At 50.1% G+C, this 27,100-nt stretch overlaps 1 protein-coding gene across 6 annotated transcripts; it reads left to right on the forward strand.

Annotated features, from left to right (window-relative positions):
* Positions 1-1,821: 1,821 nt before the first annotated feature.
* On the forward strand, positions 1,822-21,814 carry HROB (homologous recombination factor with OB-fold). Of its 6 annotated transcripts, none has more exons than XM_035303053.3 (10): positions 1,822-2,069; positions 4,771-4,821; positions 8,016-9,197; positions 11,737-11,820; positions 13,231-13,371; positions 14,883-14,991; positions 15,181-15,266; positions 15,614-15,718; positions 18,301-18,412; positions 21,206-21,814. In XM_035303053.3, the coding sequence occupies exons 1-10, from the start codon at positions 2,067-2,069 to the stop codon at positions 21,265-21,267; spliced, it is 1,935 nt and encodes a 644-aa protein (XP_035158944.2). In that variant the 5' UTR covers positions 1,822-2,066; the 3' UTR covers positions 21,268-21,814. The 6 variants fall into 6 exon arrangements, 5 of the variants coding, with proteins under 5 accessions (XP_035158944.2, XP_008994969.3, XP_078228754.1 ...); XM_008996721.6 differs by having other exon boundaries at positions 14,880-14,991; positions 21,206-21,403; XM_035303051.3 differs by having other exon boundaries at positions 1,845-2,069; positions 11,740-11,820; positions 14,880-14,991; positions 21,206-21,403.
* The last annotated feature ends 5,286 nt before the right edge of the window (positions 21,815-27,100 follow it).

Raw genomic sequence — 27,100 nt, forward strand, 5'->3', positions numbered from 1 at the left:
GATAAGCCTGCTAACCCCTTTTCTTTTCCTTTTTTTCTTTTCAGACAGTCTCACTCTGTCACACAGAATGGAGTGCAGTGGAGCGATCTTGCCTCACTGCAACCTCCGCCTCCTAGGTTCAAGCAATTCGCCTGCCTCAGTCCCCTGAGTAGCTGGGATTACAGGCATGAGCCACCATGCCCAGCTAATTTATTTCATTTTATTTTTGCGATGAAGTCTCGCTCTTGTCATCCAGGCTGGAGTGCAATGCCACGATCTTGGCTCACTGCAACCTCTGCCTCCTGGTTTCAAGCGATTCTCCTGCCTCAGCCTCTGGAGTAGCTGGGATTACATGCGCCCGCCACCACGCCTGGATAATTTTTTTGTAGTTTTAGTAGAGACAGGGTTTCACCATGTTGGCCAGACTGGTCTTGAACTCCTGACTTCAGGTGATGTGCCCGCGTTGGCCTCCCAAAGTGCTGGGATTACAGGTGTGAGCCACCTCGCCGAGCCTTAATTTTTGTTTTTTGAGATGGAGTGTCACTCTGTTGCCCAGGCCGGAGTGCAGTGGTGTGATTCCAGCTCACTGCAGTCTCCGCCTCCTGCATTCAAACGATTCTCCTGTACCTTAGACTATAGGCACATGCCACCATGCCTGGCTAATTTGTGTGTGTGTGTGTGTGTGTTTAGCAGAGATGGGTTTCACGACATTAGCCAGGCTGGTCTCAAACCCCTGATCTCGTGATCCACCCGCCTCAGCCTCCCAAAGTGCTGGGATTACAGGCATGAGTCGCTGTGCCTGGCCTTTTTTTTTTTGAAATGGAGTGTCACTCTGTCGCCCAGGCTAGTGTGCAGTGGCACAATCTCAGCTTACTGCAACCTCCACTTCCCCGGTTCAAGAAGAGATTCTCCTGCCTCAGTCTCGTGAGTAGTAGCTGGGACTATAGGCAAACGCCACACGCCTGGCTAATTTTTTATATTTTGAATGGAGACAGGGTTTCACCACGTTGACCAGGCTGGTCTCGAACTCCTGAGCTCGGGTGATTTGCCTGCATCGGCCTCCAAAAGTGTTGGGATTACAGGCGTGAGCCACTGTGCCAGGCCTTTGTCTGTGATGGTGAAATTCCGTCTCTACTAAAAATGCCAAAAATTAGCTGGGCATGGTAGCACACGCCTGTAATCCCAGCTACTCAGGAGGATGAGGCAGGAGAATTGCCTGAATCTGGGAGGCGGAGGTTGCAGTGAGCCGAGATCGTGCCACTGCACTCCAGCCTAGGCGACAGAGTGAGACTCCATCTCAAAAAAAAAAAAAAAAAAAAGCTGACCGGGGCGGTGGCTCACAACTGTAATCCCAGCACTTTGGGAACCTGAGGCGGGTGGATCACCAGAGGTCAAGAGTTCGAGACCAGCCTGACCAATATGGCGAAACCCCCTCTCTACTAAAATTACAAAAATTATCTGGGCATGGTGGCGGGCACCTGGGGTCCCAGATGCTTGGGAGGCTGAGGCAAGAGAATTGCTTGAGCCTGGGAAGCGGAGGTTGCAGTGAGCCCAGATCGCGCCACTGCACTCCAGTCTGGGCGACAGGGAGAGACTCGGTTTCAAAAAAAAAAAAAAAAAAAGGGAAGAAAAAGAAAACGGAAAAGAAAGGAGCGGGAGTAGGATTGGGCGTCATGGGCCAAGATTCGCCTTGCTTGTTCTTACCTGAACGTGTGCTGAACAAGCCGACTGGGCCCAAGTAGCCGGGGGACGGCGGAGAGCTCATCCGTTTCCCCTTTAAGACCAGAGCGGAAGACTAGGGGGAGAAGCGCCTTTGTGTCGGCGGGAAAGAAACATACCTGCCCCTTTAAGAAGGCGGAGACGCCGGAGTGGCGGCGGCTTCGAATGCGCCCTGAAGCGCCTGACCCCAGCCTCCCGGCGACTTTCCGACTATATCGCCGAGACGCCTCCCTCTGACGCCACCCCGGGCGTACTGCCCCTCGGAGTCCAAGCTTTCCACCTGGGTCGTTTCCGAGGCCCCGGTGACTCCCCGGACTCAGGGTGTCGGGTCGGGCCAACCTCCCCGCCGAGGCCCACTCGCCGTCGTCATGGTAATGCCGCGCCCAGCCTGGGGGTTACCAGGCCGCCGGGCCACGCGGGCCTCCGGAACTCCTCATGGGGTTCCAGGCCCTCCGCGCAAGCTGCAGGACCCGGGTCCGGGTGGGGGCTCGGCGGAGTCGGGAGACCTGGGCTCTAGTCAGGGCTTGTCGTGGATGACTGCAGCTTCTGCCTCCCGCGTTCAAATGGAGACCCTGCGAAAGCACTCACCTCCCTCGGGCCTCAGTTTCCCTCCCGTAGTCTTCCTGCCCTCCTGGGAAAACCTCCATTCCCAGTGCACTCAATCGTCACTACCACTTGGGTCCATCCTTTTCCCTTCCCTGCCCCCACGCCTTCCACTTTTTTTTTTTTTTTGGACGAAGTCTCATTCTGTTGTCCAGGCTGGAGTGCAGCTGTGGCGCGATCTCGGCTCAGTGCAGCCTCCGCCTCCCGTCCACCCCATCCACCCTGACACTTGGAGTCTTGGGGGCTGTATTGCAAGCTGTAGCTCTTGCTGCCGGGGGATCTGGGGTTAGGCGTCACCCCTGCTCTGGGTTTGACACTCGTCTGGAGCTGGCTACAGTAGCCTTGCTGGCTAAAAAGGAGCCGTGGACTGGGGCATCCTACCCTCCTGGGACCCTTTTTTGGGGCTTTAGATTAGGTAGAGAAACTACTGGCTTCATTTGCAGAAGCAATGCCACTATGCCGGAGTGTTTGGATTTATGGTAGTTTCTCTTATGTTTGACATAAGGCTCCTCAGGCGAACCTTTGAGATGTTGCAAAATCCTTAGGCTCAAGCCAGGCGCCGTGGCTGACACCTGTTTTTGTTTGTTTGCTTGTCTGTTTTTTGAGACAGTGTCTCACTCTGTGGCCCAGGCTGGAGTGCAGTGGCGATCTGCGGTCACGGCAATCTCCACCTCCCAGGTTCAAGCAATTCTCCTGCCTCAGACTCACAAGTAGCTGGGATTACAGGCGGGTACCACCACCTCAGCTAATTTTTTTCCTTTTTTTTTCTTCACCTGCCAACCCTCCAATTTTTTTCTATTTTTAGTAGCGATGGGGTTTCACCTTATTGGCCGGGCTGCTCCTGAACTCCTGGCCTCAAGTGGTCCACCTACCTTGGCCTCAAAGCGCTGGGATTACAGGAGTGAGCCACCGAACCCAGCTGACATCTATAATCCCAGCACTTTGGGAGGCCACGGTGAATCACTTGAGCCTGGGAGTTCAAGATGAGCCTGGGCAATGTAAATTTTCTACAAAAATTTAAAAATTAAGCTGGGCCTGATGGTTCACACCTGTAATCCTGGCACTTTGGTAGGCCAAGGCAGGCAGATCACAAGGTCAGTAGTTCAAGATCAGCCTGGCCAACATGGCAAAACCCCATCTCTACTAAAAATACAAAAAAATTAGTCCGGAGTGGTGGTAGGCGCCTGTAATTCCAGCTGCTCAGGAGGCTGAGGCAGGAGAATTGCTTGAACCCAGGAGGTGGAGATTGCAGTGAGCTGAGATTACATCACTGCACTCCAACCTGGGAGACAGAGCAAGACTGTTATGGGGGGAAAAAAATTAGCTGAGCATGATGGCGCACACCTGTAGTCCCAGCTACTCAGGAAGTTGAGGTGGGAGGATCACTTGAGCCTAGGAGGTTGAAGCTGCACTGAGCTATGATCAAGACCCTGTCTCAAAACAAAAGACAAAACCAAAATGTTTAGACCCATGTGCACAGTCCTGGAAAACTGCCCTTGCTCCCCTAGGCGGCCTTCCCTTTGCCCTCTTTCCTCCCTTCCAGGGTTAGTGCAGATGGATCAGAGTGGATTATGTTACAAAAAAGAGTTTTTGGCTGGGCACAGTGGCTCTCGCCCATAATCCCAGCGCTTTGGGAGGCAGAGGTGGGCGGATCACGAGGTCAGAAGTTCCAGACCAGCCTGGCCAATGTAGTGAAACCCTGTCTCTACTAAAACTACAAAAATTAGCTGGATGTAGTGGCATGTGCCTGTAGTCCCAGCTACTCAGGAGGCTGAGATAGGAGAATTGCTTGAACCCGGGAGGCAGAGATGGCAGTGAGCCAAGACTGTGCCACTGTACTCCAGCCTGGGTGATAAGAGCGAAACTCTGTCTCAAAAAATAAAGAGGCAGGTCTCACTGTGTTGCCCAGATTAGCCTCAAACTCCTGGGCTTCAGGGATCAAACCACCTCAGTAGCTGGGATTGTAGGCGTGAGCCAGTACACCTAGCTAAGAAAGCATTTTAGAACACTTAGGTCTTTTTATTACTTTGAGACAGAGTTTCACTCTGTCACCTAGATTGGAGTACAACCACCGCCTCCCAGGTTCAGGCAATTCTCCTGCCTCAGCCTCCCGACTAACTGTAATTATAAGCATGAGCCACCACACCCAGCTAATGCTTGTATTTTTAGTAGAGATGAGGTTTCTCCATGTTGGCCAGGTTGGTCTCGAACTCCTGACCTCCCAACCACCTCGACTTCCCAAAGTGCTGGAAATACAGGCATGAGCTACCACACCCAGCCCTAGATCACTTAAGTCTTTAACAAAGTCCCGTTTCTTCTTATTTCTTATTCCTTTCCCAGCCCTAGCAAAAACAAACAAATATAATATACCTGATGGTATTGTTAGTGCTAGGAAGAAGCAGGGTGTGGGCAGAATGTACTTGGAAACAGTATTTCTCCTCAGCCCCAATTGGTTTGTTTTCTTTTCAGGCGTGCAGTTTGCAGAAGCTGTTTGCTGTGGAAGAGGAGTTTGAAGATGAGGTAGGGAAGTGCTCGTGATCAGAGGTGGTCTTAATATGTAAACACTCGGTAGCCTGCACCAGCCTCCTTTTAGTTGACAGGTATATGTTTTTGTCTGTGAGAGGCTGAGAAGTGATGAGAAATGTAAACAACCTACTTAACTGTCTTAGAAACAAAAAAACAGAGAGATGAGTTGCCTAATTGTCATACCTTGAATTATAAGGGCTCTTTCCTGGCAGCTGTGTCATCTAGCTGATTTAATTCACCTCTGTGATAACATACTTGTGGTGGGAAAGGCAGTGTATGTAGAGCCAGAACCACGTAAGAGACAGCATAGTTACTGGATGGCAGGAGGCCAGGGGTCAGCAATTGGCTGTGTAAATCAGGGCAGGTCACTTTATTCTCTGGTCTTCTGTTTTCTCTTTTACAATATGAGGGACGTTCTTCGGCCTTAGATGTTCTTCCCTTCCCTCTGTCTAATCACAAGATGTGGAGTGAGACTAGATCCAAACTCAAACATTAAAATTACCCTTGTCTAGGCCCTACTACACACCAATTAAATCAATTTCTGGGAATGGGTCAGCCAGGGATATTTCTTTTTTTTCTTTCTTCAACTTTTATTTGAAATTCAGGGGTACATGTGCAGGTTTGTTACATAGGTAAACATGTGCCATGGTCATCTGCTGCACAGATCATCCCATCACCCAGGTATTAAGCGCAGCATGCATTAGCTATTCCTCCTCATGCTCTCTACTCCCCTGCCCCTGACAGCCCCCAGTGTGTGAACTTCTTTGTTTTTTTGGAGACAGGGTCTCTCTCTCTCACCCAGGCTGGAGTGCAGTGGCATAATCACAGCTTGATCTCCCAGGTATAAGTCTCCCAGGTGTAAGTCATCCTCCTACCTCAGCCTCCTCAGTAGCTTGGACCACAGATGTGTGCCACCATGCCCAGCTAATTTTTAAATATTTTTTTGTATTTCTTTTTTTTTTTTTTTTTGCGACCAAGTCTCACTCTGTCGCCCAGGCTGGAGTGCAGTGGCATGATCTTTGTTCACTTCGACCTCCGCCACCCAGCTTCAGGCAATTCTCCTGCCTCAGCCTCCTGAGTAGCTGGGATTACAGGTGTGTGCTACCATGCCCAGCTCATTTTTTTTGTATTTGTAGTAGAGACGAGGTTTCACCCTGTTGGTCAGGCTGGTCTTGAACTCCTGACCTTGTGATCCACCCGCCTCAGCCTCCCAAAGTGCTGAGATTACAGGCGTGAGCCACTACGCCCGGCTAATTTTTAATTTTTTTGTAGAGACAGAGTCTTACTTAGTTGCTCAAGCTGGTCTTGAACACCTGGGCTCAAGTGATCCTTCTGCCTTGGCCTCCCAAAGTGCTGGGATTACAGGTGTGAGCCAGCGGCTCCGTCCTGATTTTCGTTTTTATGAATAATTTACAACTGCCAGTTTTGTCAAGGAGTTGTGTCCTTGTCTTTGTCTTTCAGCGTTGGAGATGTGTGATTACAAGCTGAAAAAGTGACTGTTAAAATGACCCTCTTGGGTCTTACCAGGTGATGGCGGGACTGCTAGGCAAGTAACAGAATTAGAGTAAAGGACTCTGACAGCTGAAGTTTCTGTTCCCTGACAGTGGCAGATCAGTCCCTTCCCCCTTCCTAAGGCAGATGACGTCATGTCTGAGAGTGAGCTCTTTGGGTGAAGAGAGATCCATCAACCTCTAGAGTCATCAGGATTTTATTACTGCTAGAGTTTTGGTCATTATTATGATTGTTGAGTCCTATGGTGGTCCTGCCTGAGTATGGGTCTCACTCAATAATACACAAAGCAGGAAAAAGCCTTTTTCTAGCCCAGACAATCCAGTGCGGCAGCAGAGGGTGGGGATGGTGGGGACCCTCCTGTCAGTTAAATCAGCAGTTCTGACTCAAAACCACCCTCAGAACAGGTCTGTTGCTCTTGAAGTTGTCAGTCTCACCTTGCTTCCCAACTGGAATTCATACTTAATTTAACTTGCCTGAAAAGCTATATTTAACTTCTGCCTTTTTTGCTGGCTTCAAGGCCTCTCTGGCTTACTGAAGGGTAGCTCTCTCTGTGGGTGTGGGTGTCTGTACGTGTGAGAGAGAGAGAGAGAGAGAGAGAGAAAGAGAAAGAGCACAGGAGTGTCTCCTGGGGATGAGGAGTGAGCCTAAGGACAGGCAGCATGACCAGCTGGATAGATCCCTGTTTAGATAACAGGCCAGACACCAGAAAGTGGTCCCCTTGAGATGGCTTTTGTGTGACCTAGAGTGATTTGACTTCTTGTTGCTCTGTAACATTTGCTTCTCCTGCTGTCCTAACTGCCCCTCTCTTCACCCATGAAGGCTAAAAAAGAGAAGCTACCTGAAGACTTAGCCTTAGATTTGAGTGTTTTTGATAGAGCCTTGTGGTAGGCCCATGGATCAGGTCAGAGGTGGTAAGAGACAGACCTTTCATGCCTCTTTTTTTTTTTTGCATTTAGGTTTTGGTCATGCCTTTTTTTGAGACAGAGTTTTGATCTTGTTGCCCAGGCTGGAGTGCAATGGTATAATCTCGGCTCACTGCAACCTCCACTTGCTGAGTTCAAGCGATTCTCCTGCCTCAGCCTCCGAAGTAGCTGGGGGCTACAAGCATGCGCCACCACGCCCAGCTAATTTTGTATTTTTAGTAGAGGTGGGGTTTCTCCATGTTAGTCAGGTTGGTTTTGAACTGGTGACCTGAGGTGATCGGCCTGCCTTGGCCTTCCTAAGTGCTGGGATTACAGGTGTGAGCCGTTGCACCCAGCCTTTTTTTTTTTTTGAGACTGAGACTCTGTCACCCAGGCTGGAGTGCAGTGGCATGATCTAGGCTCACTGCAACCTCTGCCTTTCAGGTTTAAGTGATTCTCCTGCCTCAGCCTCCCAAGTAGCTGGAATTATAGGTATGTGCCCCCACGCCTGGCTAATTTTTGTATTTTTAGTAGAGACAAGGTTTCACCATGTTGGCCAGGCTGGTCTTGAACTCCTGACCTCAAGTGATCCTCCTACCTTGGCCTCCCAAAGTGCTGGGATTACAGGCATTAGCCACCATGCCCAGCCCTCATGCTTGGTTTCTTGTTTGCAAACATCTACACACAAACATACATGCCACTGCTTTGAACAGTCAAAGCAGAGGGGCTCTTGATTTCCAGATGCCAAGACTTGCCATCTCTGCTTCCTTGTAGGATTTCTTGTCTGCTGTGGAGGATGCAGAGAACCGGTTTGCTGGCTCGCTGCCTGTGAATGCTGTGCACCTGAGACCTATATGTTCTAGGCTACAGGAGACTGTGCAGGCACAGTCCTCCAGGCTGCTGCCGTTACACCCCACTGCTCCCTCAGAGGCTTTGGGCCTGCCAACCCCGGAACTCTGCCTCCCTCCCTCCAGCATGCCCAGTGCTGACAGCCGTCCATCATGCGCAGGAACAGCTCACCTAAGGCCCGTCTCTACTTCCAGCAGCTGGATTGGCAATCAGAGAAGAGTGACAGAAGTGCCCAGAGAGCCAGCAAGACCCCAGTCCTCAGTCCCACACCCCCTACTCACCTTTGGGAGCCAACAGCAGCAAGTTGGTGGCTTTGAGGGGCCTGAACAAGACGAATTTGATAAGGTCCTGGCAAGCATGGAGTTGGAGGAGCCTGGCATGGAGCTGGAACGTGGAGTCAGCAGTGAGGCCACATCAATTCTGCCTGCCGAGCAGCGGGAAGGTTCCGTATTGGCTAAAAAGGCCCGGGTAGTTGATCTGAGTGGATCATGCCAGAAGGGGCCAGGGCCTGCCACCCACAAAGCTGGTATCATGTCAGCTCAGGATAAGCCTCTAGATCCTGTCCTCGACTGTAGGACTCCACAGTCCCCCTTGAGACCTGGTGCTGCGAGTCACCTTCCTGTCCCAACTGCCTTAACAGTTCCCACTCAGCAAGCCCACTGGGAAGTGTGTCCACGAGGCCCCCCTGTTCAAGCACTCCAGCCTCTCCAAGCTGCTAGAGGGACCATTCAGAGCAGCCCTCAAAATCGTTTCCCTCGTCAGCCATTTCAGTCTCCATGTTCCTGGTTAAGTGGCAAAGCTCGTGTACCCAGACCTCTAACTCCCAACTCAAGCTGTTCTACTCCCTCAAGGACTAGCTCTGGATTATTTCCTTGGGTATCCTTACAACCCCGAGCTCCAGTGTCTTCCATTGAGTCTCCTGTTGGCACCCCAAAAGGTCCCCATTTCTCCCTGGGTCCACAGGGAGCTCTGCAGACACCCGTAGTCACCAACCACCTGGTACAGCTGGTCACTGCTGCCAGCCGGACACCCCTGCAGCCCACGCACCTCTCTACCCGAGCCAAAACTCGCCGTTTCCCCGGCCCAGCTGGTCTCCTGCCTCACCAGGTGAGTGGGTATCCTGCCTCACCAGGTGAGTGAGCTGGCTTTCCAGGATTTGCGGGGGCAAGGAAGAGAAGCAGGGTTCCAGCACTGTTCAGCCCTAGAATATCTTCCCTCCTGCAGGGAGGGAAGGAAGGAAGGAAGTGCAGAGAGGCTTTTCAGAGCTGTAGAAGAAATAGAAGGGAAGAACTGAATGCTAGGAAATCCACTGTGGGCTGGGCGTGATGGCTCACACCTTTGGGAGGCCAAGGCGGGTGGATCACCTGAGGTCAGGAGTTTGAGACCAGCCTGACCAACATGGAGAAAGCCCATCGCTACTAAAAACACAAAACTAGCTGGGTGTGGCGGCACATGCCTGTAATCCCAGCTACTCAGGAGGCTGAGGCAGGAGAATTGCTTAAACCCGGGAGGCCGAGGTTGCGGTGATTGTGCCACTGCCCTCCAGCCTGGGCAACAAGAGCAAAACTCCATCTCAAAAAAGGAAAATCCACCATGAAAGACGTACTTAAGGCTCTGAGGACTTCATAACTTTCTTTTTTCTTTTCCTTTTTTTTTTTTTTTTTTTTTTGAGGTGGAGTCTTGCTGTGATGCCCAGGCTGGAGTGCAGTGATGTGATCTCAGCTCACTGCAACCTCCGCTTCCCGGGTTCAAGCGATTATCCTGCCTCAGCCTCCCAAGTAGCTGAGACTACAGGCCCCCACCACCACACCTGGGTAATTTTTGTATTTTTTGTAGAGACAGAGTTTCACCATATTGGCCAGGCTGGTCTTGAACTGACCTCAAGTGATCCACCCACTTCAGCCTCCCAAAGTGCCGGGATTACAGGCGTGAGCCACCACACCCGACACTCTTTTCCTTTTTTTTTTGAGTGGCACAATCTTGGCTCACTGCAACCTACCTCCCAGGTTCAAGCAATCCTCTTGTCTCAGCCTGCCCAGTAGCTGGAAGTATAGGCACGCACTACCATGCCTGGCTAATTTTTTGTATTTTAAGTAGAGACAGGGTTTCACCATGTTGGCCAGGCTGGTCTCAAACTCTTGACCTTGTGATCTGCCTGCCTTGGTCTCCCAAAGTGCTGGGATTACAGGTGTGAGCCACTATACCCAGCTCTTTCACTTTTTTTTTTTTTTAAGAATTAAAGACTGTTTGTGTTGCTCAGGCTGGTCTTGAACTCCTGGGCTCAAGCAATTCTCCTGCCTCAGCCTCCCATATAGCTCCCATATAGAGGTGTGCACCACCTTGCCCAGCTAGGACTTCATACTTTTCATATGTTGGCTGAGTGCCTACTGTTTGCTAACACTGCGGCAGGAAGTCATTCATACGCATTTGCTAAGGACTTGTTATGTGTTGGATAATTTGCCTGGAACTGAGAATACAGAGATTAAAAGAGAAATGTTTCCTGTCCTAAGGTGCTTACCGTGAAATGGAGGAAACATGCAAACAAACATGCACAAAGCACTCAGTGTGAATGGGGGCCATTTCCTGGGTGCTAGGGAGACACTGGCTCTGCCTTAGGCTTGCTGAGTGGGCTTTGAATGGGTGAATAGGAGGTTAATAGGTGTGTGGCAGAGTAGGAGCTGTGCTCTGTGGATGTTCCTACAGTGGGAAGGCAGGGAAGAGCATGTGTAAAGGCACAGAGGCAGAAGAGCAAGGTGCTCTCAGATTCACAGAAAGGTTCATTGTGGCAGGTGTGAGGAAGCTGGGGCTGAAAAGGAGACAGCCCTGCTGAGATTTGGATTACACTAGTCTTGGATCAGATCCCAGATCTTGGACTCTGAGGATCTGGACTGGTTGTAATAGGTGTGCCTTCTTCCTCCCATTTTAAGGGTGTTTGAAACAATTCCTGCCTATTACTTGCTCTTCCCTAGCATGTTAGCAGACATCCAAAGAGGCTGTCTGTGTTTCTACTGGGCTGGATCTCCCTGGAGGGAAGGGTTAGGACTTGGGGAAAGTTGCCCCTTTGCTCATCACGGGCCCTTTTTTTTTTTTTTTTTTTGAGACAGTCCTGCTCTGTTGCCTAGGCTGGAGTGCAGTGGCACAATCTCAGTTTACTGCAGCTCTGCCTCCCAGGTTCAAGTGATTCTCCTGCCTCAGCCTCCCGAGTACCTGGGATTACAGTCCCAATCCACCTCGTCTGGCTGATTTTTGTATTTTTGGTAGAGACAGAGTTTCTCCATGTTGGCCAGGTTGGTCTTGAACTCCTGACCTAAGGTGATCACTTTCCTCAGCCTCCCAAAGTGCTGGGATTACAGGTGTGAGCCACCGCGCCTGGCCAGGCCTCTCTGTTTGTGTCACTGCCCCCTTCAGGGAGCCCTGGCTTTTGCACCTGGGCCAGCTCCAGCTGCCTCACATTTCCAAACCAATCCCCAAAGTATCTTTTTTGAGCTGCCAAAGAGGCTCCTGAGACTTTTGTTAGGAGAGATGTAATATGTGTTAATTGTGCTTAATCGTTTCCTGAACTCATTATGTAATCCAGACAAGAAGCTGTACCTGTAAATAACAGCTGCTGAGCTTGCTCTCACCTTCTCCTTCTCTCCTCTCTTAGCAGAGTGGGAGAAGTCTGGAGGACATCATGGTTTCCACGCCTCAGACTCCTACCCATGGTGCTCTGGCTAAATTCCAGACAGAGGTAACTTATTCTTTGTAAGTGTTAACTTTCTGGGTGTGATTTGAGAGTGAGGGACGTCTCTCCATGTTTCAGGAGTTGAGAATCAAGAGTTGATACGGCTAGGCCTGTTTGCTGGTGTCACACACCAAAGGACATTTGAGGCAGGTAGTTGGAGGCAGCAATTTTACTGGCATTAATCGAGGACTGTCCTGGTGCCAGGCAGGTATTATCTGATGCCATGGGTCCAGCCTTCTTTCCCATCTAAGAAATAAAGGCCCAGCTAGCTCCATCTTCCCCCAGGGGAGGAGACTGGTAAGTATTATGAGATTGTGTCCCAGGAGCCCTTATTATCAGGTTTCTGAGACCTGAGCTGGGAAGGATCTGCCTTCTCTTGCCTCTGCTGGGTTTCCTTTGGTGGGTGAGACCTAGCCTCCCTCCTTCTTGGGGTTCTGGTTGACCTGCTCTGCCCTCAAACCCAGTTTTGCTTTTAATTCTCCCCAGTATTTTTTCTCTTTGCTGTATGTAGCTCCCCAGATCCGCCAGTCCATTTCAAATCCAAAGCAGCAAATACTCTGAATCTAAAGCATGTATTAATGTAAGAAGGTTAATTGTTAAAGCTAGAAGCATCCCAAATAAAATATGACTGGTTTCCAAATGAGTAAGACACTCTGGAAGCCTGTAAATTTATGTGGTGGATTCCTACCCCTAATATTTTTTGAGTCTGTTACAAAAAATAAGCATGGATAGCCTTTTGCTTCAATGTAGTTAAAGTTAAGAGCTGATTTTATCTTATTTATTTTTTTGAGATGGGGTCTTGCTCTGTCGTCCAGGCTGAGTGTAGTGGGTGATCCCAGCTCGTTGCAAACTCCGCCTACTGAGTTCAAGTGATACTCCTGTCTCAGCCTCCCGAGTAGCTGGGATTACAGGCACACGACACCACACCCAGCTAATTTTTGTATTTTTAGTAGGAACGGGGTTTCGCCATGTTGGCCAGGCTGGTCTCAAACTCCTGGCCTCAGGTGATCCACTCGCCTTGGCCTCCCAAAGTGCTGGGTTACAGGCATGAGCCACATTGCCTGGCTGAGGAGCTGATTTTATTTTAAAAATTTTTTTCTACTTAGTCCTGCAGACAGGACCTGATTTTAAAAAGAAAAAATAGAGTACCTGCTGAATGAAAGCTGTGATATGCAACAAGATTTTCACGTTTCAATTGCCAAAGGAATCAGAAAAAAAGAAAAAGGAAAAAAAAAGATTTCACGTTGCCATTTTCTGATCTAGGAGATAAATGAAAGGAGAGACTGTGGCCATTGTACTACAGTTTTTCCAAGGGCATTTGCCCTTCCTCTGTCACCCTTCCACCCAGTCTCAATCAATAGTCTGTAGCAAGGTAGATGTATTCATACAAGCTCCCCCTCTGCTCTGTGGTACCAGATTGTTGCAAGTTCCCAGGCATCCGTGGAGGAGGATTTTGGGCAAGGGCCCTGGCTGACCATGAAATCTGTGCTAGGCCTGGATGAGAGAGACCCTAGCTGCTTCCTCTGTACCTACAGCATCGTCATGGTGCTGCGGAAGGTAAGGATTCTGGGTACTGAGACCCAAAGGGAAGACCATTGTTCTCCCTCTCTCTGACCCACTGCCCAATTTCACCTTAGGAAGGGGCTGTTTGCTCCCAGGCCTATACGAGCAGCAGCACGAAGCCCCTTTGATTGTATCTTCCAGTCACCTACCTTTTCACTGTCATCCATGGGATTGGGCCTAGCTGGAAGGAGAGAGTGGGTGCCTCTGCACTTCGAGGCCCTGGATGGGGTGGGGTGAGCACACTGCGACCCTCAAAGCTCCCCAGTGGCCAAGGGTTGTGTGCAGAGGCATGCCAGTACATGTGCCAACATATCCCTCCCTGTGGCTTGCTATGATGGAACACTGTGTAAACACATAAACAAAAAGTGCTAGATGCAGTGGTTTATACCTGTAATCGCACTTTGTTAGGCTGAGGTGGAAGGATCATTCAAGGTCAGGAATTCAAGACCAGCCTGGACAACAAAGTGAGACCCTGTCTCTACAAAAAAAAATAAATAAATAACTGAATGTGGTGGCATATGCCTTACAGTCCCAGCTACTAGGGAAGCTGAGGCAGGAGGATCACTTGATCTTAGGTGGAGGCTACCATGAACCATGATGGCACCACTGCACCCAGCCTGGGCAATAGAACGAGACCTTGTCTCATTTAAAAAAACTCGAACAGGCCAGGTGCGGTGGCTCATGCCTGTAATTCTAACATTTTGGGAGGCTGAGGTGGGTAGATCACTTGAGGTCAGGAGTTCAAGACCAGCCTGGCCAACATGGTGAAACCCCATTTCCACTACTGAAAATATAAAAATTAGCTGGGCTTGGTGATGCACCCCTGTAATTCCAGCTACTCTGGAGGCTGAGGCTTGAGAATCGCTTGAACCTGGGAGGTGCAGGTTTCAGTGATCTGAGATCATGCCACTGTACTCCGGCCTGGGCTACAGAGCGATACTGTGTCCCAAAAATAAAACAGACTGGGCACAGTGGCTCACGCCTGTAATCCCAGCAGTTTGGGAGGTTGAGGCGAGTGGATCATGAGGTCAGGAGTTCGGACCAGCCTGGCCAACATGGTGAAACCCTGTCTCCACTAAAAATACAAAAATTAGCCAGGGATGGTGGTGGCTGCCTGTAATCCCAGCTACTCAGGAGGCTGAGATGGGTGGATCACTTGAAACCAGAAGGCAGAGGTTGCAGTGAGCTGAGATTGCACTATTGCACTCTAGCATGGGTAAAGAGTGGGACTCCATCTCAAAAATAAAATAAAAATAAGTAAAATAAATAAAAATTTAAAAACCCAAACAAAAAAGAAAGGAAGCAGGGGAGAGAAATGAAGGACCTGCCAAATCTAGGTCTGCCAGAGAGAGATGGGATGGATACCCTTTGTTCTCCACAAGGAAGATCATCACTATAACTATACTCTGCCCCCTTCTACCTCCAGTTGCCCTGGCACACTTGGAGATCTGGGAAGTCACAGGTGGGCCATGGAAGGCTCAGCATATGCCTCTCCTTATAAGCAGGCAGCCCTGAAGCAGCTTCCTAGAAACAAGGTCCCCAACATGGCGGTGATGATCAAGTCCCTGACTCGGAGCACAATGGATGCCAGTGTGGTTTTCAAGGACCCCACGGGTAAGGAATTAAGATCCTCAGGTGTCTGATGAGTGGGCTCCATTGAGGCCAGGAGATGAGGAGGAATCATCCTCTCCATTTGCAGACAGGAAAACTGAGGCAGCAAGCAACCCACTTCCCAGCCAGGCCCCAAACTAGTCCCTGTGCTGCCCTTGACTCCGAGACTGATGGGCGGTGTGGTATTTGCAGGAGAGATGCAGGGGACAGTGCACAGGTTCCTGCTGGAGACGCGCCAGAATGAGCTGAAGCCTGGTTCAGTGCTGCTGCTGAAGGAGGTATGGGGAGCAGCTCTCCACACCACTGCCCCCTGGAGAGACCCCCTTGCCCCCGCCATGTCTGTCTCTTTGTATATCTGGCTACCTTCCTCTACAACACCAGGCATGGAGTGGCTGAACCATTGCTAGGCCCTGGCTTGAGGAGCTGAGGGAAGGTTTGTGGCCCTTGAGCTGGCCCCCATTCGTCAGGGTGGATGCGGATGGAGGATTGTGTTGGGGGAGAGTGTGGCAAATGGTTCTCCTCTGGCACCAAGGTTAGGCAGAGGACACCAAGTGAAAGGCAGGTGGCCATCTGACACCTCTGAATGCTCCATTAGGACATTGACCTTCCCCTTCCCTGACTTCAGATTGGAGTGTTTTCTCCTTCACTTCGAAATCACTACCTCAACGTGACACCCAACAACCTGGTCCATATTTACAGCCCGGATTCTGGGGATGGGAGCTTCTCCAAGGTAAGAGGAGCAGGATGGAATAGAGGAATGGTAAGGCCTTCCTTCTGCTTGGATCTTCTGATTTCTTCCTTTCTTCCACCCTGTGGAGCAGAGGTCTAAACGGGGACAGGTTCTCTGAGGTGAAAAAGTATCTTTGGGGACAGGACCATCTTCTCCTATCCCTCATCCAGCCGCCTGCCAGATGGCTCAGTAACAGTACCTAGAGGAGCAGCTGGCTTTTTGGTGATCCCTGAGTGTCTGATGGCAGGCTTGAACATCTGAGAGGATAGGAGTCACTTGAGAACTAACCAAGTGGAGGGCCTACCAGGGGGTGGTGGCAGTAAATGACCAAGGGTCAGATCTGCCACAAGTGGCAATTCAGAGAACAGTAAGCTACAAATGGCCTGTCAAGTGAGCCAGCACCTGCTCTGTATCTTCCCTCCTGGCCTCTTCTTCTGCTAAATGAGGGGGAAGCTGCACAGAACACTGGTGGGGACATCCTCTTTAGGAACTGAGACAAGCATCGGGCATTTTTGGGAGGTGAGCATGGGCTTACAGGCAGATCCACTCCATGGTGAGAGTGCAGAGCCTGGGCTTGATATGCCCTGCCCCCACCACCATCCCAGGATCCTGGCCTGGGGTCAGGAGACCTGGGGCTTGTGTACTGAAAACGTGTACTCTGACCTTGGGCAAGTCCTGTCTCCTCCTTTGCTGTTGCTTCATCTGTAGTACGTTTGACTTGATGACCTCTAATCATCTTAGACAGAGGTTTTAGTCTAAGCTCCAACTTTCCACTTCCATTTTCCTCATCTTTCCCCTTAGCTCCTCCACCCCACTTCCAAAAAATACCCTTTCTTTTACTTTTTTTTTTTTTCAAGACAGTTTTGCTCTGTCGCCCAGGCTGGAGTGTGGTGGCGTGACCTTGGCTTCCTGCAACCTCTGCCTCCCAGATTCAAGTGATTCTCCCACCTCAGTCTCCTGAACAGCTGGTACTATGGACATGTGCCACCATGCCCAGCTAATTTTTTTGTTTGTTTTTTGAGATGGAGTCTTGCTCTGTTGCCAGGCTGGAGTGCAGTGGTACAATCTCGGCTCACTGCAACCTCTGCCTCCTGGATTCATGTGATTCTCCTGCCTCAGCCTCCTGAGTAGCTGGGATTACAGGTGCCCGACACCATGCCCAGATAATTTTTTTATTTTTAGTAGAGACATGGTTTCACCATGTTGGCCAGGCTGGTCTCAATCTCCAGACCTCATGATTCACCTGCCTTGGTCTCCCAAAGTGCTGGGATTACAGGCGTGAGTCACTGCGTCTGGCCCTTTTTTTGTATTTTTTAGTAGAGATGGAGTTTTGACATACTGGTTAGGCTGGTCCCGAACTCCTCACCTCAGAGGTAATTGGCTTATCTTGGCCTCCCAAAGTGTTGGGATTACAGGCGTGAGCCATTGTGCCCAGCCTACCTTTCTTTGAAATAAACCGAAATAGCACAGAATAAGCAAAAGATAGATCCCACCCTTCCCACTCCTATTTCCTAGGGCTAACCCTAGTTAACCATTTAATTACCAGTTTTTACTTATTTGTTTATTTTTTTGAGATGGAGTCTCACTCCGTCACCCAGGCTGGAGCGCAGTGCCATGTTCTCGGTTCACTGCAACCTCTACCTCCCGGGTTCAAGCAATTCTTCTGCCTCAGCCTTCCAAATAGCTGGGATTACAGATGCCTGCCACCACACCTAGCTAGTTTTTGGGTTTTTGTAGAGATGGGATTTCACTATGTTGGCCAGGCTGGTCTCAAACTCCTGACCTCAAGCGATCTTGCCGCCTTGGCCTCACAAAGTGCTGGGATTATAGGTATGAGCCACTGCGCCTGGCCTAAATTACCAGTTTTAATTACCTGCCCATATATTAGCTATATATTCCTTTGGGGATTGTTAACAGCTAATTTTAAATCCCAGGCTAACTCCTCAATGTATTTCTGAATGGCCTTTTCACTCTCTGCTGTAGTTATATAGAATCCCTAAAACAAGGCTGGGTGCGGTGGCTCATGCCTGTAATCCCAGCACTTTGGGAGGCCGAGACGGATGGATCACAAGGTCAAGAGATCGAGACCATCCTGGTCGACATGGTGAAACCCCGTCTCTACTAAAAATACAAAAAATTAGCTGGGCATGGTGGTGCGTGCCTGTAATCCCAGCTACTCAGGAGGCAGAGGCAGGAGAATTGCCTGAACCCAGGAGGCGGAGGTTGCGGTGAGCAGAGATTGTGCCATTGCACTCCAGCCTGGGTAACAAGAGGGAAACTCCATCTCAAAAAAAAAAAAGAGAATCCCTAAAACATTAGATACCAACAGAACTAGGAAAGAAAATCAGCCAAAAAAGGTTTGTTTTTTTGTTTTGTTTTATTAAATTATCTGCTGCTTTAGGTGTTTTGGTGTTTTGGCTCCCTCCCTTCAGCATGGGCCTCGGTGACTGGCCCCTGCCATACTCCTCCATCTTGTTTCTTTCCTGAGCCACCACCTGTTCCTTTGTTGTCTGGGTTGAGATGGTACCATCTGAAGGGATTTCAGGGGCATAGGCATTGGTAACCAGATCCTCTGTCCCCAGGATTCAGGCGGCTTCCAGCATGATGTGGCTGCAAAGCCTGAGGAAGGCTTTAGAACAACAGCTCAAAACCTAGAAGCAGGTGTGTCCCCTGAGGAAAAACTCCCAGAAGCAGGTAAGGCAGTCAGCCCATCTGGGAGCAAGAGAGGTTCTCCTATTGCCTGTTGAATAGCTGAACCAGAATTCTCCTGGCTACATCTTTGGATCTTTTATAATCTTACAGAAATCAAATACAGTGTCTTGTTTGGCAAGGCTGCAGGCCACAAACTCGTTAACAGTGTGATGGGGCGGAGCCTCATGAAACAAAGTGTCATCCACAGGTTTCCCCCATTTCCAGGTTATGTACATCAACCACAAGGAGGAAACATCACTATCCTCTGTCCATCTGCTGTCTTTGTGCTATACTCTTGAGTCCTCTGTGGGCTGATGACTGGACCACAGAGGCAGATTTCCCATCCTGACAAAGCTAAGAGGAGTGCTGAGGAGTTTGTGGGAGTACATGGTTTGTGGGAGAACCAGGCTAAACCAGTGAGGCCCAAATGCAGACCCCTTGTGGTCAGGCCAGCTGCTTCCTCAGGAGGCAGCATTACCCAGGTGAAACTAACACCATTCAGGATCTAGTCCTTAGCTTTTTTAATTTTAATTTTAATTTTTGAGACAGGGTCTCATTCTGTTGCCCAGGCTGGAGTGCAGTGTCATGAACATGGCTCACTGCAGCCTCGGCCTCCCAGGTAGGCTCAAGCAGTCCTCCCACCTCAGCCTCCCAAGTAGCTGGTACTACAGGCATGTGCCACCATGCCCAGCAACTTGTAAAAATTTTTGCAGAGATGGAGTCTTGCCATGTTGCCCAGGCTAGTCTTGAACTGCTAGCGCTCAAGTGATCCTTCTGTCTCTGCCTCCCAAAGTACTGGGATGGCAGGCATGACCTACCACGCTCAGCCTGATCTTTAGCTTTTCAATTCCAAAAATTCAATCCTGTCTGGCTCCAGAGTTCATGGGATTATGGATAGGTGTTCTCACACTAAACCTAATTCACAGTGTACCCAATGGATAAACCATAAAGGCCATTCTATCTTGTGAAAAAGCATACATCCCTCATGCTGGAATCTTGCATTGCCTGGAAGCCTGCACTCTTTCTTTGTGAGACAAGTCGAGGCATCACCAGGTTGCTGGTAGTCACAGAGAGTTAACTATAGAATATTAGGGCTGGTGTCATATCTTCAGTATAGGGACAGACCTGCAAGCAGGCAGCTGCTAATGGTGGCTGGATAGTGCTGGAGAGAAATACTGATTTTTTTTTTTTTTTGAGATGGAGTCTTGCTCTATCACCCAGGCTGGAGTGCAATGGCATGATCTTGGCTCACTGCAACCTCTGCCTCCTAGTTTCAAGGGATTCTCCTGCCTCAGCCTCCTGAGTTGCTGGGATTACAGGTGCCCTGCCACCACACCTGGCTAATTTTTGTATTTTTAGTAGAGCGGGGGTTTCACCATGTTGGCCAGGCTGGTCTTGATCTCCTGACCTTATGATCTGCCCACCTCAACCTCCCAAAGTGCTGTGATTACAGGCGTGAGCCACTGTGTCCTGCCCAAATACTGATTGATTCTTTTTTTTTTTTTTTTTGAGATGGAGTTTCGCTCTTGTTACCCAGGCTGGAGTGCAATGGCGCGATCTCGGCTCACCGCAACCTCCGCCTCCTGGGTTCAGGCAATTCTCCTGCCTCAGCCTCCTGAGTAGCTGGGATTACAGGCACGCGCCACCATGCCCAGCTAATTTTTTGTATTTTTAGTAGAGGTGGGGTTTCACCACGTCGACCAGGATGGTCTCGATCTCTTGACCTCATGATCCACTCGCCTTGGCCTCCCAAAGTGCTGGGATTACAGGCATGAGCCACCGTGCCCGGCCAATACTGATTGATTCTTATCCTGATTCCTAGTTTCCTAGGCCCATGCCAATTGCCATTCCCCTTCATTTCATATCATGTTTCTCTAGACAGTCACAGAATAGCTAATGCAGGGCAACCTTTTTTGTTATAAGCAAATTCCAGTCCTACCTCCCTGGGTACAGTGCCAGTCACCATAATGGAATCGTGAATGCTCCCCAAACTTTTACTGAGTGCTCTTGCCATATGCAGAGCTAGTCTCTTGGGTGTAGCTTACAGACAGTCTTACTCCCAGAGTTTCCTGATCCCATCCAGTAGGCAGGAGTTTTCTAGTTGGCAGCAGTGGTTCTGGTGTCAGATGGAGCCTCAGTGTGCTCACCTTGGGCAAGGTGTTTTACCTCCTGAAACCCTGTTCTCTCAGGTAAAGTGGGTGATAACAGAGCTACCCGCAGATGTCCTATCTATGGATGGTTATTGAGGCACAGAGCAAGCACTCAGTCAGTATTAGCTGCTGTTAGTAAATAATGTTGCTAGGGATTATCAAGGTCAGCTCTGTCCAAGTTCTGAGACATAAGTACCACATATAAGAACTGTAGTTTTACACAGGCACTTTGAGGAAGGGGTGATGTTTTCCAATGTCAGATGAGAAGCCAACTAAGGAACTGTGTAACTCTAAACACATCTAATGGCTTTTCCCAGCCCTCTTTCTCCCTCAGCCAATGAGAGTGTAGCACTAGGTGACCTCTGAAGCCTTCCTGTTTGGCACTGTGACTGGATGGAAGGAGAGGAGCAGCCAGTGAGGCCCAGGGGATTACACCCCTGCCTTCTGTCATGTATGGGTACAAGGGGAGCAGAGGGAAGGTGGAAGTCAGGCCACCCTCAGGCTCAATGGCATGGGTACCATTGCCTGGAGGAGCCGCCTGCCCAGCTAGACAACCAGGCCCTCCTGAAGGGAAGAAATTTTGGACCTGAGTCACACAGAATCCTGATGTTGTCTCTAAGGCTACCCATCATTACCCTCTCTGTAGATGACCTTGATGGACTCCTGAGTGAGCTCCCTGAGGACTTCTTCTGTGAGACCAGTGGTTGAGACTGCCCCAACGCAGGACACCCACCGTGAGCAGGCAGCTGTGGGTGTGTCACATCCAAGGGGGAGAAGGCGACCAGCACGACTGGAGAGTGGATACAGCAGGGGACTTCTGTGGTTGCTTCCACCCTGGGTGTTTTCTCTGAGGATTCTCATGTTCTGCGCTGCCCTCACCTTGGGCCTTCCTTCGCCATTGGCACCAGAACCCAGCCAGAGACTGGCTCTCCAGCCAACAGGAAAGACATGTCACCCTTGCTTTGGGTGTCCCTCTCCTGTCTCAGTTTAACTTTAGAGGATATTGGGCCTGGTTTTCTTGTCCCTTCACGCCCTAGCCCCTGGACAGCTGAGGGGCTAAAAGGAGCCTTACCACAGCAATGACAACCTCCCCCTCCGCACAGGGGAGGAGCACGCTCAGGCTTCCTCTGCTTTGTCTCTTCAGCCCTGTGGTTGCTCTGCTCATCTGTGCCCAAGGTTCCCAGGTGCAGGACAGAGGTGTAGCCTGTTGTACCTTGTGAAATAAAGCAGCCCCTGCTGCCCCTGCCTCCCTTTCCTTTCCAGCCCTGCTGCTTCCTACCTAACTGTCCTGCCAGTGCTGTGTGGCCAGAGCAGGGCTCAGGCAACTCTTTCTCTCTCTTTTTTTCTTTTTTATATACTTTTAGACAGTTTTGTATTTATAGAATTATTGCAGAGATAGTATGGAGAGTTCCCACATAGCCCACACCCAGTTTTTCAGTTACTATTTATTTTTGAGACGGAGTCTTGCTCTGTCACCCAGGCTAGAGTGCAGTGGTGCAGTCTCTGCTCACTGCAACCTCTGCCTCCCAGGTTCAAGAGGTTCTCTTGCCTCAGCCTCCTGAAGCTGGGATTACAGGTGTGGTCTCCACTATTGTTAACACCTTACGTTAATATGGTACATTTGTCACAATGAGCCATTATTGATATATTATTAACTAGACTCCATACTTTAGATTTACTCAGTTTCCCCCTAATGTCCTTTTCCCCTCAGAATCCCATCTCATAATCATCCTGCCTCTTGGATGTGATGGTTTCTTAAACCTTCCCTGTTTCTGATGACCTTATAGTTTTGGGGAGTACTGGACAGGCATATGGTAGGGAAGCCCTTCTATCAGGATTTGTCTGATATTTCCTCATGACTAGACTGGGGTTTTGGGTTTTGGAGAGGAAGACCAGAAGTCAGGTGCTATTCTTGCCACATCTCAAGGGCTCATGCTGACTTTGATCACCTGACTGAGGTAAGCTTTGCCAGGTGTCTCTGGACCCTTGGAAGAAAGTCACTTTGTGTAGTCCACATTTAAGAAGTGGGGAATTATGTTCTACCTCCTTAAGGGCAGAATATTTACAGTTTATTTGGAATTCTCCTGCATGGGAGATGTGCCTGTTTTCCCTCATTTATTCAGTCATCCATTTATATCAGCATGGACTCACAGGTATTTATTTTATACTTTGGGATATGATCTCAAACTACTTAATTTTGTTGCCAAGCAACTCTTTGTTGCTGTGGCTTCACTGTACCACTTTTTAGACTAAAGGTGGACAAGGGGCATGGGTGGGTATGAAAGGTCTAATTATACCGAGTTGCCAACCTTGTTTTCCTTTCTGGAAGCAGAGTTGGGAAAACTCTCCCAACTCATGGGCAAGAGGAGGCAGGTTAAAGAGCCCAGTTTGGGCCAAGTGTGGAGGCTTACACTTGTACTCCTGGCATTTTAAGAGGCTGAGGTAGAAGGATTGCTTGAGCCCAGGAGTTCAAGTACAGCCTGGGCAAGATGGTGAGACCCTATCTCTTGAGTAAGTAAATAAAATAAATAGCCCTGTTTGACTGCCAGCCCCTCCTGCCTCAGTGTCAGCCTCAGCCTGCCCTAGGCAGCTGGGAGGCAGGCCTTCCATGGGCATGGGCTTGGCACTCCTCTGGGGGGAAGTGTTAATCTCCTTTACCCAAAGAGGCTGATCCCATGAATTCCAGTCTTTTCATTTTAAAAGACATGGTCTCGGCCGGGCGCGTTAGCTCACGCCTATAATCCCAGTACTTTGGGAGGCTGAGGCGGGTAGATCACGAGGTCAAGAGATCGAGACCATCCTGGTCAACAAGGTGAAACCCCGTCTCTACTAAAAATACAAAAATTAGCTGGGCATGGTGGTGCACGCCTGTAGTCCCAGCTACTTGGGAGGCTGAGGCAGGAGAATTGCTTGAACCCAGAAGGCAGAGGTTGTGGTGAGCCGAGATCGTGCCATTGCACTCCAGTCTGGGTAACAGCAGCGAAACTAAGTCTCAAAAAAAAAAAAAAAAAAGACATGGTCTCACTTTGTCACCAAATGAGTGCAGTGCAGTGGTGTGATCATGGCTCACGGCAGCCTTGATCTCCAAGGTCAAGCAATCTTCCCATCTCAGCCTCCCAAGTAATGGACTACTGGTGTGTGCCACCATGCCCAGCTAATTAACTTTTTTTTTTTGAGATGGAGTTTTGCTCTTGTTGCCCAGGCTGGAATGCAATGACATAATCTTGGCTCACAGCAACCTCCGCCTCCCGGGTTCAGGCAATTCTCCTGCCTCGGCCTCCCCAATAGTTGGGATTACAGGCATGCACCACCATGCCCAGCTAACTTTTGTATTTTTAGTAGAGACAGGGTTTCTCCATGTTGATCAGGCTCGTCTTGAACTCCCAACCTCAGGTGATCCACCCACCTTGGCCTCCCAAAGTGCTGGGATTACACATGTGAGCCACTGTGCCCCACTGGATCCCAGTCTTAAGGCTGAATTGAGCAAGCGCTTTGAGAACTGTTCAGCTACCTGCTGATTACAGCGGGGCCCTGTTCTAGCAGGCTTTCCTGCTACAAGACCAGGGCAATAAGGGGCTAATTCCCCTGCATCCTGGTCCCTTCACATTCCCATTGGGTCTTCCTACCTGAACCTACCATGCACTTCCTCCTCTCCCACCCTCTACTCCCTGCTAACTCCCCATCTACACTGGAATCTTCCTGCACCTAAACCCCCACAGCTGGGACTGGCAGCATGCACCTGTAGTCCCAGCCACTTGGGAGGCTGAGGTGAGAGGATCACTTGAGCCCATAAGGTTGAGACCAGTCTGGGAAACAGGGAGATCTCGTCTCTAAAAACATACCTCCCCCGCCCATGCCTTGGGCCTATTCCCCATTCTTGACACCCATAAGCCCTGGTCCCCCTGCTCACATCCTGGCTTCTGGTGTGTTTCACCACCCACAGGCTCTGAGTTCCCAGAAGGCAGGCTGGACATCTGATCACCTGCCCTGTTCCTTCCAGGTTGAAGTCAAGGCCTCCTTTTTCTGACCTCAGGACGCTAACGCTACAGACCAAGGGGACAGTATAGTGGCATCTTGGGACTGAGCTGTTAGGGTACCTTCAGGCCTGTGAGGCAAGAAGGCAGGGGAGAGGCTAGGCTGTGACTGTTATGTGCCTCAGGGAGGAAGGGGACGCCCACCTGCCTTGGCCCCTCTTGGTCCCAACCAGCCTTGCCAGATTCTCAACCCTGGGAACCCAGCTGTGGGTGCCCAGCCAGGCCGTTGGCGGGGCAATTAACACACTGAATTGATGCCAACAGGGTTAATCACGGCTGCATTTATAGAGGTGCCTTTCTCTGAGGATTTCCAAACTTTTGCTCTGTATGATCTCATTCCTCCTCTGGGATCCCCCAACCTGGAATGTCACCAAGAGACTTGAGACCAGGCAAAGAGTGAGTGAACAGTGAGCTAAGGGCAGTGCCAGAAAAAGCCCAGGCTACTGCCACCGACTTGAGCGGGCGGGTGGATGGATGAGTATTTGCTCTGGCAGAGAATAGGGACCTTCGTTCAATGTGCCACACATAAGAGGCCTGCCTGCCATGAGCCAAGTGCTCCGATTGTGCCAGAGCCTGCTCTGGAACCCACATCCAGCATGGCAAACGCACACAGCACGGATAGGTGCTTTACAATGTGTCCCCGTACTTTGAGAGTACAGACTGGGCAGTGGCTGGAACTGTAGGAGTTGGGCAACAGGTTGCCGAAGAGACCTCTCCCCAGAGCAGGTGACCTTAGGGGTAGACCCTGAGGACGGGGTCAAGGGAATTCTGAGCTAAGGGATTAGCCTGATGGAATGGTTGTGGGGAGCCGTGATGAGGATGCTACCCTATGTGAGTGACATGGGGCCACACCAGTAATCACAGCAATTCGAGAGGCTGACATGGGAGGACTACTTGAGGCCAAGATTTGGAGCCTTATTTAAAAAAAAAAATTAAAGGAAAGGATAGGTATTGAAAGTCAGCAGAAGGTTTTTGTTTGGAGACAGAGTCTTGCTCTGTCGTCCAGGCTGAAGTGCAGTGGCAGAATCTTGGCCTTCTGGGTTCAAGTGATTCTCCTGCCTCAGCCTCCATAGTAGCTGGGACTACAGGCGCCTGCCACCACGCCTGGCTAATTTTTGTATTTTTCGTAGAGACGGGGTTTCTCTATTTTGGCCAGGCTGGTCTTTAACTCCTGACCTTGTGATCTGCCCACCTCTCAAAGTGCTAGGATTATAGGTGTAAGCCACTGCCTCTGGCCAGCAGTTGTTTTTGTTTTTTTTTAAAAGATGGGGTTTCACCATATTGGTCAGGCTGGTCTCGAACTTCTGACCTCAGGTGATCCACCCACCTCAGTGCTGGGATTACAGGTGTGAGCCACCACGCCCGGCTGCCAGCAGTTTTTAAGCAAGGGAATTAACCATTTTAAATCATTCCTGCATTGGAGTAGAAGGGATATGGCCAGAGGGAAAAACACCAGGTGAGAGGCTGAGTTGATCCAGGTTTAAGGCATTGAGGGGATGAACTTGAGATGGTGCCTGAAAATGTGAGGCTGGGAGCTAGAACTTGCTTGTGTGAAGGGCTTTTTAGGGAGAGGAAGGAATGAAAGATCACTGGCAAGGTGCTGCTGCAGGGCCAGGAGGCAGGATGGGCAGCAGGGGAAGGAGCCAGACCAGCCCTGCCTGCAGGCCACTGCGCACTGAGTGAGCTCAGGTGAGAAGAGTTTTTGAGGCAGTGCCCTCCCCTTCCCCAGCTTGGCAGGCACACCAGCTGGTGCGGTTTCACGGCCTCATTCCTCCCCCTAGAGGCTCCTGGAAGCACAGCACTTTCTCCTAAGAGTGAACAGGTCTGTGGCTTGAACATCTCAGGTCCAGTCCCAGAGTTTCCAGGTCAACCCCTTGGCTCTCCTCAGGCCAGCCATGTGAGCCCCCTAAGCAGCTGGGTTAAAAAAAAAAAATCAAGAATGATTGAAGGGGCCGGGCACTGTGACTCATGCCTGTAATGCCAGCATTTTGGGAGGCTGAGGTAGGTGGACTGCCTGAGGTCAGGAGTTTGAGACCAGCCTGGCCAACATGGCGAAACCTACTATTAAAAATACAAAATCAGCTGGGCATGGTGGCATGTAATCCCAGCTACTCGGGAGGCTGGGCAAGAGAATCGCTTTAACCCCAGGAAGCAGAGGTTGCAGTGAGCCAAGATCATGCCACTGCACTCCAGCCTGGGTGACATATCGAGAAAAAAGAATGATTGAAGGCAGTTTCTAGAGACCAGTCTGTCCTGCTTGGAGAATGGGGGAGGCTGCCACGTGGCTGCAACAGCTGGAGCCAAAAAATGCACCATCTTTTTTTTTTTTTTTTTTTTTAAAGAGATGGAGAGACCAGGCGTGGTGGCCTGTACTCCACCCTGGGTGACAGGGTGAGACTCCCCCTCAAAAAAAAGAGAGATGCAGGTCTCACTTTGTTGCCCAGGATGGCCTGAAATTCCTAGGCTCAAGCAATCCTCTGGCCTCAGCCTCCCAAAGTGTTAGAATT

This window comes from Callithrix jacchus, chromosome 5, assembly GCF_049354715.1.
Source record: "Callithrix jacchus isolate 240 chromosome 5, calJac240_pri, whole genome shotgun sequence".
Taxonomy (NCBI): Eukaryota; Metazoa; Chordata; class Mammalia; order Primates; family Cebidae; genus Callithrix; species Callithrix jacchus.

Coding starts and splice junctions, on each gene's coding strand:
- HROB (XM_008996721.6), top strand. Junction 11,821..13,230: donor TGGCTAAATTCCAGACAGAG/GTAACTTATTCT, acceptor CTGTGGTACCAG/ATTGTTGCAAGTTCCCAGGC. Junction 13,372..14,879: donor TCGTCATGGTGCTGCGGAAG/GTAAGGATTCTG, acceptor TCTCCTTATAAG/CAGGCAGCCCTGAAGCAGCT.